This window comes from Coccomyxa subellipsoidea (genome assembly GCF_000258705.1).
Source record: "Coccomyxa subellipsoidea C-169, whole genome shotgun sequence".
Lineage (NCBI taxonomy): Eukaryota > Viridiplantae > Chlorophyta > Trebouxiophyceae > Coccomyxaceae > Coccomyxa > Coccomyxa subellipsoidea.
Window position 1 is genome coordinate 126296 of NW_005178032.1, and position 21061 is coordinate 147356.

General features: G+C 49.2%; 5 protein-coding genes across 5 annotated transcripts; all 5 read left to right on the top strand.

The window, feature by feature from the left end:
* Positions 1-932: 932 nt before the first annotated feature.
* Positions 933-2034, top strand: COCSUDRAFT_47928 (hypothetical protein; the record flags this gene model as incomplete). Its single annotated transcript, XM_005646235.1, has 3 exons — positions 933-1247; positions 1359-1677; positions 1801-2034. Coding segments are annotated over exons 1-3 (678 nt in total), but the record flags the coding sequence as incomplete, so codon positions are not given.
* A 1759-nt stretch (positions 2035-3793) lies between these two features.
* On the top strand, positions 3794-4658 carry COCSUDRAFT_24410 (monoubiquitin; the record flags this gene model as incomplete). Its single annotated transcript, XM_005646236.1, has 1 exon — positions 3794-4658. A coding segment is annotated over one exon (234 nt), but the record flags the coding sequence as incomplete, so codon positions are not given.
* Positions 4659-5694: 1036 nt separating this feature from the next.
* On the top strand, positions 5695-10757 carry COCSUDRAFT_42811 (hypothetical protein; the record flags this gene model as incomplete). The annotated part of the gene is made up of 10 exons (XM_005646237.1): positions 5695-5787; positions 6142-6339; positions 6877-6930; positions 7212-7273; positions 8079-8211; positions 8382-8555; positions 8923-9131; positions 9464-9602; positions 9958-10125; positions 10488-10757. 10 exons carry the CDS (start codon positions 5695-5697, stop codon positions 10755-10757), a joined length of 1500 nt encoding a protein of 499 aa, XP_005646294.1.
* Positions 10758-11925: 1168 nt separating this feature from the next.
* On the top strand, positions 11926-15059 carry COCSUDRAFT_24411 (Isochorismatase hydrolase). Its single transcript, XM_005646238.1, has 5 exons — positions 11926-12313; positions 12737-12934; positions 13292-13401; positions 13804-13898; positions 14287-15059. The coding sequence occupies exons 1-5, from the start codon at positions 11999-12001 to the stop codon at positions 14403-14405; spliced, it is 837 nt and encodes a 278-aa protein (XP_005646295.1). The 5' UTR covers positions 11926-11998; the 3' UTR covers positions 14406-15059.
* A 1891-nt stretch (positions 15060-16950) lies between these two features.
* COCSUDRAFT_17120 (L domain-like protein) lies at positions 16951-19999 on the top strand (the record flags this gene model as incomplete). The annotated part of the gene is made up of 8 exons (XM_005646239.1): positions 16951-17061; positions 17140-17200; positions 17345-17419; positions 17504-17544; positions 17748-17891; positions 18442-18584; positions 19302-19422; positions 19706-19999. 8 exons carry the CDS (start codon positions 16951-16953, stop codon positions 19997-19999), a joined length of 990 nt encoding a protein of 329 aa, XP_005646296.1.
* Positions 20000-21061: the final 1062 nt, after the last annotated feature.

Genomic DNA, 21061 nt, shown 5'->3' on the forward strand with positions numbered 1-21061 from the left:
AGAAACGTTCATTATGTATCTTTACCTTTCGGCAATAAACGCACACTGCATGCAACCATCACCTTAAAGCCCCAGGCTGTCCTTTTGAAATAATAAACCTCATCCCTGATCTGCCAGCTCAGCTCATGACAAGCAGCAAATTCATTCCTTGGAATCAAGCGCCTCCACAGACTGTTTTTTCTCAGTGAATTTATGTTTTGAGCTATAAGCCAGTAACTCACTTATTGAATACAGGCTTGCAAGTCGACACCCTGCATCTCAACTTCAAGGCCCGGGAATCTTGCAACCCTGATGGGCGTGCTTTGAGCGATAGCACTTCCTTCTTGCTCCGATCAATCTGTGGCACGAGGTGACACAAGCTCAGCGGTGCACCTTGAGCGAAGTCCTTATGCTGGCCATTTGAAACAATGATGGTTCTCCGCAGAGTTTTCTAATCGAACGAACATCAAATGACAAAGAAAGTCAATCCATAAATAGACAAAAGAAGATTACCTTGAGGCCTACAACATCTGTCCAGCCTCCGAGAGCAGCGAACGTTTCAGATACTGCTTCCTGGTAGACATGCCGACATTGATACGTGAGTACGCCAAAGTACTCTGTTTATTCATTATCGTCTCGGGTTAGTCTCAGATCGTGGGCTCAAGAAGTTGGACGTTATGTCCAAGGTTACCAAATATACTATTTTTGGTGCACGGCAACACAGAACAAGTTCTCAATTCCGTGCGATCCTGATTGTAATTTAACCGTAGCGTCAATGAGTTCTGGTGCTAGATCTTGAAAGTCGTGTTCCTGTTCTGCCTTGCGAAAGAAGCAGTGCTTTGGTTCCTCAGTAAAGACCCCCGCAACCCTCCCTAAAACCCAAACTTGCTCTAATGTCCACATGCAGAATGGGGTTTTTTGAAATAGCACTTGATTGGGCATTTTAGGGATTCCAGGCTAGTCGCTGATCCTTGATTTTCCTCAATGTCGCTCTATTTTCAACATCTCTTGTCCTCTCACTCGTCAGGGCTCCAGGACAGATTTTCCTCCCGACAGAACTTGCATGGGTGACGTCAAGGCTGCACCATCGTTCTCCGTAAGGCGCATGTCAACCTCCCTAGCAGCCTGCTAGCAGCAGGTTAGATGAAGCAATCGTCAAAATCAAAGAACAGTTGGAGTTGGGCAGTCGGAAGCTCTGTGAACACCGAGGAGATGGAGCGAGCTGCCAAACGAGCAAGGCAGGATGAGAACTCTACATTTCGACCCAGGTGCTGCTTGTCGTCCAAATAATCCTATGTAGTGTTGAAATATTGAGAGTGGTTTGTGGAACATGTTCTAAGTTTTCCACACGCGGGTCAACGCCATCTGTGCATCTGCAGTGGGCTCACCATCAACGGCCTACCCGTGACCTTACTGGCCGATCTCAAGCCTTCAATCATCACCCACGAGGAGTATACATCCAGCAGCAGTGTCTTGAGCAATGCTCTGAGGGAGCAGCGTGCCTGCATCGTGGACGTGGGTGCAGAGATGGCCTGCATCCTCAGCCAGGCACTGCCTGACGGCGACCCATTGTTCCAGAAAATGCCGGGAATGTCTGAATACAAATTCAGGAATGGAGACGTGTATATGAACAGACCGGAGAAGGAATTGTTGCGCGTCATCATATCTTCAGATTCAAAAGAGACCTCCTTGACAAAGGTGCATTCCTCTTGACCCGCTCCTGCACCTTCCCTTACTAATATACCCTTGATCGGCTAAATATTAGTTGGTTCCCATTTACATCTAAAAGTGCGATTCTGCGGCTCCTTCTACTCTGCACAGGCACTGATGACGCTGGACTCAGTTGGCCGCACATGCCTGAGTGCTCTGGCCCACGCCATAAAGCTGCGCCACGATACCTTCCTGACCATCCTGGACGACGTACCATCTGCAGAGCCCGCATCATCAATGCTGGACATTGTCAAGTACAAGGCAGTCAGGCGAGGGGGCTGCGCAGCTCATGAGGACCAGGGCCTCCTGACTCTCATCTACAGCCCTCAAGGCGGCGCCCTGCAGGTGCTGCTTCACTCCACTTAAAGTGCTTCGGAAGCCTTTCACACCCGGCCCCCGGCACCCGGTGCGAGGGATTGGTAGAGCCAGTTCAGGCCGATATCACAACATGCAGCCTGGTACCTCTCCCAAATAGTATTTGGACCACTTCTGAGAGCACGCTGTTTGCATGCGTGACTCACAGTGATGATGAGATGAAAGGGGCTCCTCAAAAATGGATACTGCACTTGCAGGTGCAAGCCTCAAATGGCGAATGGCAGAGTTGCGTGCTGCAAACGGAGCACGTCCTCATACTTGCAGGTAACGCACTCTCTCACCGCTGCTTGGCACAATCGTCGGTGGCAAGCCAGAGGTTCTATTCTCACACAAGCTGCTGCACAAGCGCTTTCTTCTTGTGTCCTGAGCCATTGCAGTCTTTGGCCAGCATGACTGAAGATCATCCAAGCAACACTTTGACCGTCCTGAGTCCTTCGTTGATGACTGCAATTGACGCTTTGCAGAGACACTATGGAGTATATATTATATGATGTCTTTGCACTGCAGGTCACACACTGGAGTATGCCAGCAGCGGGCACTACAAATCAGCGCACCACAGAGTGGATGGCGCTCGGGTGATGAAGGAGAGAGGCAGGGGCTCGCTCGCGTACAAACTGAGAGCCAACGCAAACGCTGTGATTGACAACAGGGCAGCTATCACTGCGGCTGGCCACCCCAACGCGTACAGGATCGACAGGTTTGCCTCTACTGTTATGTATGCGCCCGTGGTACGACATGCAGATCGTACATCCAGTGGAGAATACTGCTTGTGCTCGATAAAGTCTGCAATGCACTGTAGGCGCATGTCTGTGGCTGGTGTCTCATCCATGGTGTGAGTCTTGACAGAGTATCTCAGAATGGCAAGCATGTACGTTTGACAGAGACCCTGAGATCAGATGCAGAGAAGGTTTTGCAATGAGCCCTCAGAAGATTGCCAGGATCACATTCGCGAGGGCAGCGGGCCTTCATAGCATGTGTCATGCATGTATCAAGCATACACGGAATGGATTTCGAGGGGTTCAGAGCGTTGCATGATTGACGGCTTTGTGAGTTAAGGGCCTCGGTCCCATACTGGCACCATCATGTCCATCAGCTGACATAATGCTGGAGAGTGTATTATTTGAGTCATCTGAAGATTGCAGATTCATTGAAAGTCTGCAACAGGAGTCTATGCATTACCTTCATCCTGAGACTGTCAGCTACCCTGCAGGTACCTGCAGCCGGTGAGTGTGCGCCATCTGATAGAGCGCTTCAATGCAACCCACTCCTCCGTCAACGCAGCTCCACCACCAGAGAAGAAGAAGCGGCGAGAAACCCCTAAGGTGAGAGTGACAACGCCTATTTTATAATGGCGTTTTTTATATATAATCATCCCATGCATGCAAGGGTGACTAATATTGTTGGCTTCTTGCATGCGCATTGGCGCCATAGCATTCCTTGTCAAGAAGCACAGAGCAGAGGTATTGAATCTTGATTTCGGGCTGCAGATTAGCAGAGTAATATAGTGTCCGATTTGCTGGCTGCTGCATAGTGCTAATTTGTGCCGTTTTCTGCGCAGTATTTTAACCGCACAATGCCGCTTTGCAATGTAGAGTGCATGTTGCTGCAGCAACAGTCACTGACTTGCTGTCTTGAAGTGAAGAGCAGATGCAAAATCTATCTGAAAAATTGGTGTATTCAGACTTTTTTGTGCACTGCCTTGCAGCGGGCGCCTCTGGCAGAGGGCTGGCTATACGTGAAGACTTTGACAGGGAAGGAGATCAGTTTTAAGTTCGATCGGCCAACGGCAGAAGTCACTGTGAAGCAGCTGAGGGGCCTGATACAGGACAAAGAAGGGATTCCTCCAGATCAGCAACGATTGATTTATGATGGGAGGCAGCTGTTCGACTCGAGGCTTCTCAGGGCTTATGGCATCGTGGATTACTCAACGGTGCATCTGGTCCTGAGGCTCATAGGGGATTGAGGAGGCAGTGCATTGTATATTTATAGCCCCGGCCGGCAGGGGGCACGGTAAAAGTACCGAGCACCATGCCAGTGGTTGATTGGGTCTTGATTTTACCTGGCGAGTCCGACAAGGGGTGGGATTGTGGCAGCCTTCACCTGCACCTTACTTCCAGCATGGGCAGGTTGTATTATAATATAGACACATTTGTACAATATTGTCCACTCTTGTGTTCTTTGTTGGGCTGCTTTGAAAAAGGACTGCTTGGGACCATGAAATGGAGAAGAGTGGTGCAGGATGAATAAATCTGAATGTGCAGTCGAGTGTAGCTGCGCTTGGCTTCATGTGGCTGCCGGGAAGCGTCATGCCCTGAGCTGAGCTGGCACGTCAGACATAAAGTTCAGAGCTTCAAAAGGAAATGCAAGACCTGGATTCAGCTACTGAGAAAATGCTGCTTAGGGAACTCGGCTCACCACCAGTGGCCCTTTCATTGCAAATAGACCTTTTTTATGGCAGACTGCTCTTAGCTCAGCTGCCAGCTCAGTGCGACGATGCATGCAGAAAGCATCTGCAAAGAAGAAGAGTACTATTATAAATAGGTTATAAATCATCATCATGCACGATTGCATTTTGTAACAGCACTGAATGGGTCAACCATACAACGGTACGAGCAGGCATCATTGTTGGCAGTCTCTTGCATTCACAGTTTATGCTCGATTCGTGTGCAAACGACAGCTTTCTGCCCTTAATATGTTTCCGTTGTCTTGGTGTCATGCATCTCTCAGATGGCAAGCAAATTTAAAACCCTTGACATGAGGGGGCATGAAAGGGTGAGAAAATGAGAAAACCATTGCCTCGAACTCGGAACCTTGGAACGTCAACCTTGTTGAGGCGCAGAGTTTGAGAACTTCTGATTCCTCTTCAAAAGAACTCTGTCCAGGTGAAACAATGGCAGCTTTGTGTTTCAATGCGGCAGCACGCTTGGGTTTGCACGCCCAGCGCAAGTGCGGAAACCGGAGCAAGGTGATCAGCGACGACGTGTCCCACAGCAAACAGATCTCAAGTTGTATTTGTCCGCTAGCATATCTGTAATCACGCTACAAAAGCAGAGATAGTGTCTTGGGTATTCACGACGCTACGCTTAGAATTGTGAGAGCAACGAAACTGCCCTATACCACCATCGTTCCTGCTTCCTGTACATTTCTCACGACGGTAATCACGGCATGTTGCAGGTACCTGCAAGCAATAGACCTGCTCTTCTGCACGCACATCCGTCACGTCCACAAGCTCCTATGACGGCCTCTGTGCCACCCTTGAGGACACCGCCAAGACCACGTGGGCTCCACGGAGCAGACCGTATTAGATCAATCACTCTCTTGCAGGTGACCATTTCCAATTCCTTCAAATCTCCAGATTGGACGCCTTGAAAATCGGTGCAGCTTGCAAGGTTACGTTCATCACAAGGCTTTCGTGGTTCTGCTACACAGCAACCTCGTTCGATGCCTGTGGGTGTTTGCATGCAGACTTCAGACACCAAGTTGTCTACAATTGGAGATGCTGAGGCAAATCTGGAGGAGCAACGTCTTGCTGCTCTCCAAATAGCCAAGGCCGGTGACCCCTGGCAGGCACAAGAGCTGCTGAGAGATATTGTGGCCGGTTGGGAAAGAATCCAATCGCCGGATTATGCCATGCGCATGCAAGCGCTGCGCGCTCTAGGCTCTGTGCTTTGCAGCCTGCAGAGAGGCTATGAGGCTGAGCAGCTGCACAGAGCAGCTCTGCGGGTGCGTCAATCACACCTTCTGTGGTCAAATATACTCCTGGAATTGCGAAATCCTGAATGAAATGTCAAATAATGATATAACATAAGAATGCTACATACATGGTCTCATGGTGTGATGCTCTCCAATGGTATGTATGGTCATGCACGAGCAGAGCGCAGTGAGGCAGAAAACATTCAATGATTGTAGCCTAAGCTTAGAGCTTGAAATTTGTGCTTTGATCTGGGGAGTCCGATAAGGGAAAGGATTGTGGCTGCCTTTTACTGCAGCTTGTCTGCAGAACGCACCTTTGGCAGAAAAGGTGTGCAATAATTTGAAATATAATCGATAATATCAAGTACATGAGTGGTTTTACAGGAGCTTGAGGAAGGCGATGTTTCAACAAGCAGCACAGCAGTGGCAATTTGTAAGCAGGGCCTGGCAGAGGCGATAATGGCCGAGAGGCCTCGCTGGCGGCGGAAGGAAGATGCAGCAGAGGCAGAAAACTTGCTGAGAGAGGCGCTGGCAACTTTCCAACAGGCGCCCATGGAGCCCTCCCTAATTGCCGACCTGCATGTAAGACAACCCACTACTCCCATATACCATAGTCAACATCGTGTGTCCCGCACCCCTCAAAATGCGCAAAAAATGTTTTCCCTTGAAATGTTGTTTCATCGTCACCAATGGGTCGGGCTCGGCGATAGCTTTGCAAAATTGGTATCAAAATTGTTTTGGGGGGTATTTTTTACAATCTAGGTTGTTAAATTTTTCAAGAGAATTATCTTAAAATTTTGCGCGGAATATGGTCTTACTACGGTATAGTTTTTATCACGTGTTGTTTCTGCCAGAGGCAAAGTGCCTTTGCAGCAGACAAGCTGCAGGTGAACCTTGCCAGAAACCCACCCTTTCTGACCTCACCAGATCCAAGCAAGACCAATCAACCGTGGCCATAGGCACCGCTCCCAGAAAATAGTATCCTTAGTAACATTACACGAAATCCCTGCCATTCTTATATCGCAGAAATGTTGCGCCGGCCTCTGACTCGAGCTCCAAAGGAGCAACGATGCATCTGTGGACATGTGGTTCTGAAGCTGTGCTAGTTTCTTGTTTCAGGCGGTGCTGGCAATATCGCTGCGCGTGCAAATTAGATTTGAAGAGGCAGTTCTGGTGAGTTTCTGATTTTCTTGGTGCTTACAGCTGTGTACGTGTGCGTTGCGCCCATTTGTTGTGACCCGCTGTGAGAAGGGCTATCCCACCCTACTCAGCTTGCACTTGACAGCCTGTGCATCGAATGTGTACCCTGAGAAAATTGCACCTGGAGCTTGGCACAGCAAAGCAAGCCTGTTGCTTCAAGCAAATGCTGGTGGCCATACTACAGCTCCTCCACCAAATACAGCTAATGGAATCAAGGCATGCAGAGATGATAATCAAGCATGCGTGCAACAAAGGTGCTGGAGGAAGCTTGCTCAGCGCTGGAGAAGATCCCAGATGCTTTTGGTGAGCTGCAGAGGTGCCGCCTTGAGATGACCTTTGTCCTTATGTGTATGGCCGCAAAAGAAGATGCTCCCCCCATCCAAAAAGCACTCAAGGTGATCACATTTCCTTCAAGCCTCTAGCATCACCCACACATACTTGCACCATCCGGATTCGGCCATTCGGCATATGGTGATTATTCGGTTGTATATTGGGTGTTTTGGGCCAAAATAGGCCGTTTATTATCGTGTTTCGTATATTTTAATACCGTATGACCGTGTATTTGGCCATAAATACGGTCCCCATTAACTGTTCTGACGAATGGTGCAACTATGCACCCACATGATTTTTTTAAGCGCAAGAATATCTAGCCATGTTCTGCACAAATTCTGTGTCTCCACCATGTTTTTAGGGCTCATGTCCTTGTGCCATGGATCACATAATCATGTCAAAAGAACATGCAACCAATGAACAGAAGCTTGTAACATAAGGACGTCTGAGCTGAGCTCGTGATGAGCTGCGAATCAGCCTACACCGTGGCAAACATGTGACTATGTGATCACAGGTGTTCAATAACATTCATCAAGACGCGGTTTACGAGGCTGAGAAACATGTCGATCACTCACCAGCATGGCAGAACGCAGTCGACAAACTTGCGCTAGCTCAGAGCCGTGCAGGAACTCTTTTGGAGTGTATGAGAGAAGGGTAATTGCGCTGACCAATTGCTGAGCATTGATTGATCACACCGTCACCAGTGACAGCCCCTGAATGGCTGGTGCTGCACACCAAGAAAGCAACTCAAAATCTGTATTGATGATTTCTCACACTGAGCGTGCGCACAGGGATGTACGAGCTGAGCAGTTCATGGGAAGTGCACTGGAAAACTGGGAACATGTTGAACATGTACCCTCCAAAATGGATCCTTTTGGCTTTATTGACGCCAGAGCCTTTCTGGTGAAGAACCTGTTCCACCAGGTGAGGCCTAGCTGGGTAAAACTCACCTGCAATTACCACTGCATGAGAAATAGCTGCTATTCCCGTTAGTCGATTTTGGTTTTTCCCTCAGATGTCATGTAGAACAGGCCACATGCAGTAGATATTAGTAACAAGTATAAGGAACTGGAAAATATGATCAACAAACGCAGGGAAAGCAGGACGAGGGCAGACAGGTGCTGAGGAAGCTACAGGAAGATGTGGTGGCAGACAGCAGAAGGCCATATGCTGAGAAGGCTCGGTGGTCGGCCATTGACCGAATAATCAGCGTAGGACTCAAAGCAGAGTCTTTTGAGATGTGCCACATGGTGATGCAGCATCTGCAGGTAAAACCCTCCATACCCACCCTTCTCACATGCCTTCCAGGGGTTCATAAAAAGTGACACTAATCTTATTTCCCCCTCTGCCTCCCATAAACTAGCATCACGATTTTGCCTTTAGGTAGGTGTCAATATCTCGGATGGATTGTTATTTATATTAAGCTCGAGTTGATGAAGGGGAATGCGCATGCAGACTTCTTTGGAGCAGACAGACGATCCAGACACTCTTCTGTGGGACTCTGTCAAACTTGCCGGTGTCAGCATACACCTCGCACAGTTGCACTCTTGGAATGAGAATTTTGAGGAAGCTGTTAAATCAGCATGCAGCGGGCTTGCAGTGTTTCAAGACACGCGGGTTGCGCGCATGCTTGAGCACCCGCAGAACCAATGGGCGTACCACAAGCTTGGAGAGTGCTACGCAGAGCTGGGCATGGCTCTTTTCGAGTTGGATCACGAAGAAGAAGCATGTGCGGCCTTGCGGCGAGGAATGGAGTTCTTGCCTCTGGCTGGAGACACTGATTGGGATGTCATGCTGCTCTGCCTGAATGGCTGCTCGGCAGTTTTTTCTCTGGACGAAGCAAGGTGTGCTCTTATGTACTTCAAAGGAAAATGCTGATGTGCTCAGCTCAGAGATTTATCCAACATTTTCATCCCCCTGGTTGTATATGGAATAAATTGGACAGTATGTGTGACAGTGTGTCAGTGCACTGGAATGCTTGCATGTGTGTTAAGGAGCAGGCCATTTGACCAGAATTTTCTTCAATTGCTGCTTACAGAATATACAAACCTACGCGTATCAAATACCCAGCCTGCTTTTGGGCAGAGGGGCTTTAAGCAAAGCAATGTGGAGTGTTCAAATAAAACCCAATATCTGTGCCTGTATTACCGTTCATATTTTTAGGTGTTGCTCGCAGGCAAGAGGAGGCAGAGCAGATGATGTACGAGGGACTCCGCCTGATAAGCGAAGGGTACACATCCAAGAATTTCTATGCTAAAAACAGATGGCGGGACAGCCTCGTGAGGCTCTTCTTCAAGCAGGGAAATCATATGAAGGTGTGCAGCGCACCATAATATCTACTGAGCTCTTTCTTCAAGCATGTGTTGTCAGTTGCTGCTGCTGCCTTCCTGTCGGCATGAGAAATCCGTGTCTGATACGCAAAGATTCAAATCCAATATTTGTCCTTTACACTATGTATCATTTACTGCGGGTGCTCCTGTTCTGCTGGCTGGATTATGCGCCTGTGCTGATGCAGCCATTTCAAGTTTTCTAAAGTCAACATCCTGATCCGATAAGAAGAAAATTGCTAGGCACCCGGGGAGTATGAAGAGGCTCCCCTTGCTATGCATGCAAGCTGTGACTACACTGAATCACATGGGTTTTTAAATTTGTATCTTACATTTTGCACAGGCTGCTGAGCTGCTGAGGGACGTTGTGCAAGAGCAGAAGAGGTCCCCTCAGCCCAACGGCTCAGAGGTCTGGCAGTACAGGCTGGGGGAGGCGCTGCATCTAGCAGGGGATTACGAAGAGGAGGAAAAGGTCCTGTGGGATGCAGCAAAATCACTAGCATCCCTGCAGGTAGGATGGAAATTCGCACACCTCATAACAAGTGACCTGCTACCTTTGGCTCATATTTTTCAGCATTTTCTGCCCCTCAAATGGGCACATACGGCAGTGCCTGGAAGTTTGCTGATTGGTAATGTGAAGTAGTATCAAGATCCTTGCCCCCGGCTGATACGGGGCGGTGTAAATACTGAGCACCGTGCCCAAGGTTAGTCCATGAAGGGGTAGAAACTGTGGCCGCCGTCGAAGCTCATCTGCAGACGCATCTTGCCCTCTGGCAGAAACAGCATGCGCTGCTAATAGAGGAATAATATCTGCATTCAATGATTGCTGAGTGATTTTATTCGTGTGCGCACTTCTCTGTGTGTGCAATGCAGGAAGTTGGTGAAGACAGCGAGGCGCACATTGTGCTCCTTGGAGATGTGTATCATGCCATTGCCGGCCTCGTATGCGCGCGAGGGAAGCTGGAGGAAGCTACGGAGCTGCTGCGAAACGCTGTCATTGTCACTCATGCAAAACTGGGAATGGATCATGACATGAGCAAGATACTGCAGGATAGGCTCGCGGAAGTCATGTATGTCAAGCTTCAGGGGTGCGGCGGCTTTGACCCGGACTTCAATTTCTACAGGGAGCACCCTGTCAGATAGAGAAGGGTCCTGCAAGACAATAACCTTCGCCTGGATAAATCTAGCGGGTAACAAACAATTTGTTGGACGGCGCGTGCAAGAAGGGAAACTGTTTATGACTGCCAGGCATGCCAGCATGCATGCTCCAATCAAGAGGGAACTGGCAAGGGATCAAGAGTCATCTCATTAGAGTTGTTTGATTTAACACAGTATATATTGCTGCTGCAAAAATGAAAGTCATGCTGCCTTAGAGGATGGTCTTGGCATTAAACATGCAGCCACACACACTTGTAACACACACTTGCCCTTAGCAAAACCCCAAGTCGATTGTTAATATGCAAGACGGCCCAAACCACTCCAGCAAACCACCTAGAAAAGTCACTGTATACACAACGACCCATGCAGTACCCACACACACAGAAACTCCAAGAAGTACTCACTTGGAACACCCTTACTTCCCATGGGCACCAACAGCTTTGTACAGGTCATCCCACCACGTCATTCCTGCACTGGGGGGTCTCTTGCGGCAAACTTCTCACCCAGTTGAATTAGCCCCTGGCTCAAACCAAACCAATTCTTAATCAACCCATGAATATCTATGCTTGCAGGCGGGCAGATCATGACACTCTGGGACCGGCTGTGCGAGCTGCTGCTGCGAGCCAGGGAGGTCAGCGTTGAGGACTCTCAAACAAGGTGAGCTTATTCAGCGCGGTGCAATCGACCTTGCATCAACTTATCCACTATGTTGCATGTCGAGCTCCATCAGTAAAGGAATCTCAGATCAATCTCCTCTTCAGCCAAGAGGCAGGTGTGTCTGCAGACAAGATGCAGTGAAATGCTACCAAAACCCTACCCCTTGTCGGATATGCAAAATCCAAGCAAGACCCAATCAAACGTGGGCACGGTGCTAATGCAGCACAAATGTGAAGCTTTATTCACCATAGACAAAGGTGAGCAATGAATCCACACCTTCATGGCTTCCGGAAGCCGGCCCTGTACGCAAAGAGACTCTGCGAGTGCCACCTGTACTTGGCATGAGGACGTGTCTCGAGGGTTGCATGCACTCCCCTGGCTTAGGGATATACGAAATTTTATGAATGAACCCTACCCGCTTACGAATGCCATGCCAACATATGATGGCAATCTCCATTTCAGGGCCACCACGCCACGCTATAGGAACTGTCTCAAGGTAATACACGTCAATTGACAAAGTAAGGGAAGCACAGGCAGCGTGCGGAACATTCACTGGAGACCTATCGGGCATGTCTGATCAGGACAAGACAGTGAAGATTTCAGCGGAAACATGGTCAAAACTCCAGACATTATACCAGACTGAACTCAAAGACATCGACCTCGTTGTAGAAGAGGCCGTGCAGGCTTATCTGAAGAATCTAGAAACTGGATCGCTCTCTAATGGCCAACCCCAAAATGCTTTGCGGAGGCCCGAGGCCACATTCAAGCCGCAGACGCACTTAAGACAAATCCCAGTTGTTCCTGGCGAAGCTGCCGTGCTCTTCATAGACGTGCAGAATTACAACTGCCACAAGGATGGAGCAGAGATGCAGGGACTCCCACCGGTGACACTTCTCATTTCTGGTCTTTCTTTTGCGTTCTATTTGTCTCATTACGTCCCGAAAATCGAGCACTTAATTGCTTGCCATCCTGGGGCACCAGTGGATGGGCCTCCAGATGCAGAGCTTTCTAGGGGTGTCACACCACATCCCCTGCTGCATCACTTCGATCCAACACTAGCCTTGGACGCTTGTACTTGGCAGACGAAAGCACTCTCATCGATGTATCGTTTTAAGACCCATGAGCCTCAGGTGGCTCCCAAAAGGTCTCTAAAATAATAATGTTAATAATCAAAGAAAGAGGGATGCAGACATCAAGACAGAGCAAGCGCCAGGGGATAGGAGAAAGGGTTGCCTCGCAAGTGCACGTCATGTAAAAATCTGTATTTGTAGAAGTGTTATATAAAGTACTTCAACTACTCGATGCAGGACACACCGGTGGATTACTGGTGGAAGAGGATGGAGGAAACTGCTCCGAAGTGGGTGCAGCTGAGGGACACCTGCCGGGAAGCTGGCATCGAAGTCATGTACACAGTCATCCAGTCCCTGACTGCTGACGGCCGTGACCAGTCTCTCGACTACAAAATCTCTGGTTTCCATGTGCCCCCTGGATCCTTTGATGCTGAGGTGAGCTCCCGCTTGCCGTGGTAAGCTGAAAGACCCCTTTGCTGGTGCAACCCCAGGATACTTTTTAGACCCCAGGAACTAATTCTTTTCTGTGAGTTGCACAAGCTCCTCATCTACAGGCTGCATATTTTCCATGTGCACTGCCGTCTTTGTTTTGTGGTTGCTGAGGGGCCTCTATCTAGGGGGAAGTTGGAGATCTATTTTCATCAACTATCGTGCTGTTCCATATCTTGTGTGAGTGAGTATGCAAGCAGCAGCCGTCTTGATCTAGCAAGGTAGTAGTGCGCCTCAGATCTTGCCACGGAGAAAACTTAAGGACGACTCATCCTGCATTAAATAGAAGAGTCATGCATGCAGGTGCTGAATTGCATAGCACCTGGGCCGGATGAGATAGTGCTGCCCAAGACCTCATCCAATGTCTTTGCATCCACAAACATCGACTACATTCTGCGCAGCCTGGGAGTCAAGTGCGCACACAGCCAGCTTCTTCAAATTGAAATCCTCCAAATTCAAGTTCAATTTAGATTGGTAAAATTCCATCAAATGGTCGACAGAGCGAGCTGCAGGGAAGTATTGCAGGGCAGGAAGCAGTGCCATGGTTTGGCAAAGAACATACAAGTGCCAGAACATTGCAAAGTGGGATAATCCTCTGTTGATGCAACGACAAGTGGAAATCAAAATCTGAGAAAAACATCGAATATGAAGTGTGTGGTGTAGCAAGCTGTTGAGGGACACCGCAGGTCAGGACAACAGTGCCACGCTTTACCAAGGGCTTTGACACGATCTTTAGGCAGAATAGATGTGCAAAGATGGATGAGGAGATGAAGCTGTTGCTGCAGAGGAAATGCTGAAGTGTGCGCTGGCTGCAGGTTTCTTATTTTGGCGGGCTGCCTGACAGACCAGTGCGTGGAGAGCGCGGTGCGCGACGCATGCGACAAGCATTACTACGTCACCTTAGTCACAGGTGACTCAGCCCTTCCTTCTGCCGCTGGCACTGCAGTGAAAAATAATCACTGCTGGTTCTCCAGCTCTTTATTCAAAGCCAGCGACCCGTCAAGCTGCGGCAATATTTGAGTCCATCTCCTCTTAGACAATAACTTAGCCGTGCCCCAATCGCTCCTGCAATCGGCTGCTGCATTTTCAGCGCACTTGAGCCTTTTGCGGTTAGAGCTGCATGCACGATTCTCAGGAGGGGAAAGTTTGTAGAAACCGAAGTATCCCAACAAGTACAAAACGCTTTGTACCAAGGAAGCCAGTGGAATGAAAGACATCTGCCGTGGTCCTTGACTAGGGCTTACTATATTGTTGCCGTTCAGTTGGAGTGCGGAATGACAGTTTGCTGCTGTGCGCAGATGCATGCGCCACGTTCAGTCAGGAGAGGCATGACAATTCTCTGCGCACCATCAATGGTTTCTGCAGGCAGCGTACTGTGCAGCAGCTTGCAGACGAGATAGCACAGGCAAAGAAATGACGGCAGCAACGCCTGACGATGTGAGTAATGGTTTACATGCATGTGCGCCAGCCGGTCGTTGCCGCTGCCGTTGTCAGTACTTATGTGGGGGTGATTAGTGGTGTTGTACTGGGTATTAGTAAGCACAACTTCTCCGAAGCGAGGGTTCGAGGGAGAGACCTTGAGTGGGAGGAGAATCGTCAAAATGGAACATTGAAAAGGTCCAAGTGGCTATTTGCCAGGAGCTTCAAAGGATGGAAGGAGCCTTGGACTGCTCTTACTGGGCGAGCATCACATGCAACACAACAGTATAGGAGAGGCTATGACGGGCAAAATGTAAACTGTGAGTTCTTTGTAGGGGAGTCCATAGCGCCTTGTGCCATTGCACATGCAACATTATTTGCAAACAAGTTGAGAGCCTGCAAAATTGGAATTTGTTCAGAGATGTCTGTATGGCATTCAATGTTCTCAGTGCAAGTTTCTGCAATTGCAAGCTTGCAAGCTTGAATTTATGTTTCAGACCTGTTCGTTTTTCCAAAGGGGCAGGACGAGGCTGTCATGGCAATTTGTCCGGAGTGGCCTCACGTCACAAATATCAAGGCATAGCCTGCAGAGCGACTCTTTGATGTGACCCACTGTGGCACTGGGAACCCTTGAAACTGCAGTAGCAAGCTTAAGCGCAAATTTGACACTACACTACTAATTACTAATATAGTATAATACAATATAAGATCTTTAAAGGTCTGTCAGTAGCAAGCACAAAGGTTTGTCGGCCCCCCTAAAGGTGTAAGGATTCAAGAGATCTGCGCAACACAACCCCATTTTTGGCACAGCCATAAGGAGCATGGTTGATCATATCTGAAGGGTACACGAGTAGCTTCACGTGCAGCTGCCACGCACCTTCACCTACAGAGGGATAATCTCGCACTGTCGGAGAGGGTTTCTGTGGCCCAGACTCTTTCGATGTGTCCATCATGCACACTTTCGGTCTATACTCTGCAAGTGACTCTGTAAAAGTGCAACAATGGGCGACCTGCACACGCTCGGAAGTGTGGATCATATCGCTTCGTTCCATGCACTGCCCAGACGGCCGATCTTTGGCTCACGCAGACCAATTCTCACTCGGGCTCTATTCAGCAAAAAGCAGAAGAAGTCAGCTCCAAGCAAAGCCGAAGATACATTGTAAGCCTTTTATCTATTTGTTCTTCTTCTTACTCCCCATGTAGTACTCTTTGCTGCCAGATCCTTGTTCACTTGAACATATTTTGGTCGCACAAGGACTTTTCTTGCCAATGCTAAATCTTCAAGACTGATTCTTGATATCGGAGGTCTGATGCTGAGATGTGCGTTCCAGGCCAAAGCAGTCTTTCCTCTCTGGCGTTGTGGAGGCGTTGGACTTTGCTGAAGCTCGCAGCAACAGCGATGCAAGGCTGATCTACCAGGCAAAGCAGAAGAAAAAGGGGGAGAGACTAACGCCTGAGGAAGCCAGGTGAGGCAGCTAACACTGCTTGTCCAGAAATGTCAAGATTGGTGTTGTTGGGATTTGTCAAGCTGTCAAGGACAGTTTGACCGCCCCAATCAGCAACTGCCTGGAGGGCTTCGTACTTTTAGAACACTGCTGCAGGATTGACATTTGGGTGCATGACGCCAATTGCCGAGCGCGATACCCATGTTGCAGATCCTGTCACTATCGTGATGAGTACTGTGCAGAGTTTTCAGCAATCTTATTACTGTTCCAACAACTTGCAGTGCATTGCTGAGAGCAGGGCCTGAGGCAGTCTGATCATATGCAAACAGCACTTGTCAAAAACACGGATCCTCACATTGCACATACCTGAGAAAAAATATATTTTGCATGTGCAGCGCATTGAGGAGGAAAGTGGGGGGTACAGCGAACAACTACTTCAAGGAGTGGGTGGATGTCAAGGGGAAATACGCAGAGAAGGGCTATGTGAGTTCACAGACAAGCAGCCTGCCTCCGGGCTTTGCATTTCTTATTGTGGTTGTCCTGGGTATGGTTGGCGCCCTGGGCTTTGTGGTATCAAGAACATCGTGAGTGTGTCAGTGAGATTTATCAATTTTGGAACCACTCCCTGAATGTTCACTTCGAAAGGATGCAGCGCATGTTGCATGGCCATGGAGTGAATAGGACAGAAAAATTTAATAAGCTTGCAGCTTGCTTCCTGCGTTCCATCCGATTAGCAGTGATTCACCGAGACGTGGGCCGGCGGTATCAATGAAACAGTTCGTGATCCGGACCAGTATTTACTTGCCAACAGTGTACACTCTACAACATACACTTTGACCCTAAATTTGTGTGGTGGGCACTCCTTTTGATGAACTTGATCACGAACAGAACCAGCAAAAGTTGCTTATGTCTTACCCTGGTATCCTGGTCTGCATCTGCAGCTGATCAGTCATGACTGCTGAGCTGTCCAATGGCAATTTCCTCCCACCATTCCCGTTATTCAGATCATTGACTCCACAAGAACGCGATAAAGTATTGGCACAAATTATCTTTAAGCTAGCATACATCGTTTGAACGCAGAAGTCAAAAGGTATGGTGATGGCAGAAGGAGCGGATGTCAGCGAGATCTTGGAGGACTGCGAAGAGCTGGACTTGACAGGCTCTCATCTGCCAGATCTGTCGGGTATTGATCTTCCTGATGGCTTGAAGGTGGGGTACCTTCTCTTTATTCTGGGCTTCTCGCCTCTGTTGCCTGTTTGATGTTTGACATGGAGGATGCTGCTGCAGGCTCTCGACCTGACGACCAATCGCCTACGTGCCCTAGATCCGCGGCTCCTTGCACTTACTGGTATCGCTATCGCTTTCAGTGCCACTATGTCTCTTTGTAAATCCAAGCCCAATGGTGTGATAATACAATTGCAGCATGACGCCCTCCTTGGTAGCAATGCTGAGTAGCTCAAATTTCTCAGACGTCCATGTTTCATTTTTCCAGGTCTCCAGACCTTGTCACTGCGGCAGAATCTCCTGTCAGATGTGGGCCAACTGGGCAACTCTGCCTTCAGAGCAGGTGTGATCTACCCCACTTTTGCAACGTTCTCGTTCTATGCACCACTTTAGACCCATCTGTGACCTCATTCGTGCACAAATGCAGTGCTCAAGGAGCTTGTCCTCCATGACAATCATATCGAGGAGGTGAGTGACTGCCTCCTTTGGCTTCCCCAACTCTTTCACTGCGCTGCAGCAAATATTACATGTCTTCAGCATGACTATTTTCAATGAAGGGCCACCCCCTTCTGCACCTTTGATAGGGGCGCTAGCTCGGGCCATCGGTCTGGTTATTTTGCTTACTCTGATATTCTTGCGGCAACTCAACGGACTGCTCTGTGCATGCGCAGATTCCTGAAATGGAAGACTTCACATCCCTGCAGCGACTGGAGCTGTCCTACAACCAAATACAGTCCCTGCAGCCACTGCTCAGCCTGGGCAGCACTGTCTTGAGCGACCTTTACGTTGCCAACAATGCTGTCCAGAAGATTGAGGTGCGTGCCTTCAGCTGATACTGCAGGCAGCCCCTTTCTCCCTACTTTTTGGTGCTCGCTGTGCTTTTGATGACAGTAGTTCTCTTTGTCCAATTTAAGGCATGCCCTCATTTGATCTAGCTGCCATGCATCTACTAGCTTCTGTGTACGCAGTCAGCATGCTGCTGCCGTCGGTGGTATTTTCTGCATACAGTTTTCGTGCGCCTTCATTCTGTGCAGAAGTGTAGCCACCACTGGCTGCAGCATGCTGATACAAGCATAGGCGTATGCAGCACTTGCTTGAACTGTAATGTGCCCTTGAGAATTCTTGGAACTAGAGTGGCACTTGCTTGATATATTCCCTGGCTCTCCTCTTCATCTATCTATAAATTCGCTGTTGTTTGGACATCCACACCCTGTTATTTCAGCTTGGTTTGAAGTTTTTGCAGGCCATAACAGCGATAGTCCCAATTTCTCAGGTGCTCCTCTAGGTTGGGCGGACTCAACAGTTGCAAAATCTAAATGCCTGTCAGCAATGAGCTTCTCAAAAGTTTGGATGGGGTTCATGCAGGCGGTGCAGCAGTTCACCAACCTGCGAATGCTGGAGCTAGGGTCCAATAAAATTAGGGAGATGACAGGGCTTGAGGGGCTCACTAATCTGCAGGAGCTCTGGCTGGGGCGCAACCGCATCGCAGAGATCAGCGGCCTGAATAGGTGCAGCACCAAACCTCAATCGTTTGCCTCAACAACTGACAGCACATGCCTGATGGAACAAACCTTGAGAGAAGACCTTCCTCTTAAGCAAGCAATGAGCGCAACAACTTTGGTAGCTCTAGTTTGTATGGCCAAGGCAAGAAGGTGCCTCTTCAACTACAGATTAAGCAGGTCTCGTATGGGAACTAGAGTGGTCCTCATGTACGCAATTTCTTGAGCAATACCCTTGTCTCTAATCCTCATCTACCTGTTAATGTGCTGTTGTTTCGGGGTCCCCAGCCCCTAGGTTTTGCAGCTCGATATAAAGATTTGGGCAGGCCATAACATGATTGTCCCACCTTTCTCTGGTGCTCGTCTAGATTGGGCGGACTGAATCTAGAGCAGCTAGCATCATGTCTTCAACAATTATCTTCCATGCTGCTTGCCAGCTCGCCAGAGGCGCCAAAAGACCCCATGCCTGAGCACCAATGTTGACTGTCCAGAAAGCCAAATCGGCCTTGGCCAGAAAGAGATCGACATCTCCTGTGTGATGTGCTTGTTGTTTGTTCCTGTCCAGTGAACCGCACATGCCCCTTCTCCCAAAATCAGGCCTTTAATCAGAACAATAATTATAACCAGAACAATTATCAGTTCTGGTACATGGGAACCTCACGAAGCCAGCGTAAACAATCCAGCATTTACAATACGGATACAATAAATGTTGTGTGCCCTGTGCAGCCTGACTGCGCTGCGCAAGCTGTCGGTGCAGAGCAATCGGCTGATGTCCATGGCGGGGCTGCAGCACTGCTCTCAGCTGGAAGAGCTCTACCTCAGCCACAACGGCATTCAGCGCCTGGAGGTCAGCTGCTGACATCACTCCATGCCCTTTTTCCCCCTGAGCTTGACTTGTCAAGTCTGTTTGCAAGAATCGTTCTCCCCACTGCTGGCTGCTCCAGAGGGTGGTTGATGTAGCCGCATGCATGCACCCAGAATTGGGGTTCCCACAGACATGCACTTCTGCAATGAGACCAGCACATGAGCATGTCTTGTATTATATGTATGCTTTTGCTGACCTCGTGAAAGTCATAGCATTTCAAATCTTTTGGCTTTTAGCCCTGATCTTCAAAGTTGTACACGTGCAGGGGCTCGAGTCACTGCCAAACCTGCGGGTCCTGGACGTGTCGTCCAACCAGGTCAGCGATCTTACGGGCCTGGAGGCACTGACTCAGCTTACGGACCTCTGGCTGAATGACAACGCGATCACGTCACTCGGTGACCTGGTGGCCGCAGCGGGGGGCCCCATGGGGGGGTCCCTAACCTGCCTGTACCTATCAGGCAACCCGGCGGCTGAGACGGCCGGAGGGCACGCCGCTTACCGGGCCGCCGTTGTTCGCATGTTTCCCAAGCTGCAGCAGTTGGATGATCAGCTGGTGTAGCTAAGTTTGGAAGGAAAGCTTAGTAGCACGACACGTCAGCAGCGATGAGGGGGCAGAGATTTATCATGGCTGGGCAAACGGCCCGAGGGCAGGGCGCTTATTGGGCCGCCCTTGTTCGCACGTTTCCGGAAATCCGGGATTCCAAGCTGCAGCAAGTGGACATGGGCTGGTCAATGTAGTCACAAAATTTCCAAACAAGAGGAACAGTGCAGATGTCTGAATGAAGGAGTGAGCAGCAGAGCCCCTTGGGAGGTAGAAATCACAGAGGCAGAACAGAATCGCCCAAAGGGCTAGCAGCGCTGCTTGAGCCCTGGCCAGGGCTCCCATGGGCTCATGCAACTGGGTGGCGATTGTCTATCGCGTCAAAGAATGCCTCGTGCGTGCTCTGATGGACGAGTATCTGTAGCCTGTGAATGATTGCTTCCAGACCATTCCTATTGACTGAGCTGGCAATGAGAGCACTTAATAATATACGTGTAAGAGCACTCTGCACAACCTGATACAATAGTACACAATATGGTACATCGATGACTGACAGGAACACATCAGCAATTGCACATGGCAGCACATCTGCCTTCAATCTCCCCTCAATATGAGCGTCAGATGAAATGTTGAACCGTGCTGTATTCCACACTCAGACAAGAGCCTCGCCTCCTCCGATTGGCGCCCAGCAAAGAGAAAGTCGCCGCTGCTGCTCGGGAGGGGGTTCCCCTTTCTTCTGCAGAGCCTCCATCAAGTTGAGCACTGTGCTGCCAGCATGGACCTCCAAAGTCAAGGTCATTCCCTCAATACTTCTGACAAGCACCTGGAAGGGTTCTACTGGTACCTGCTGCAATGCCAACTACAGGAGCATGTTATTTGTTTCCCACCTTCAGTCTTCATCTAATTCTCTTCAAGCATGCAAAAAGCTTGTGTACCTCCAAATTGCGGGCAACGAGCCACCGTGACTACCAGGTTGTTAGAAAACCCTTCTGGCACAGCATCATTATTATCCTATTTATATTTACATTTTAAGACATTTGGGAGCCACACTTGAGACTCATCGGTCTTGTGGGCAGTCTG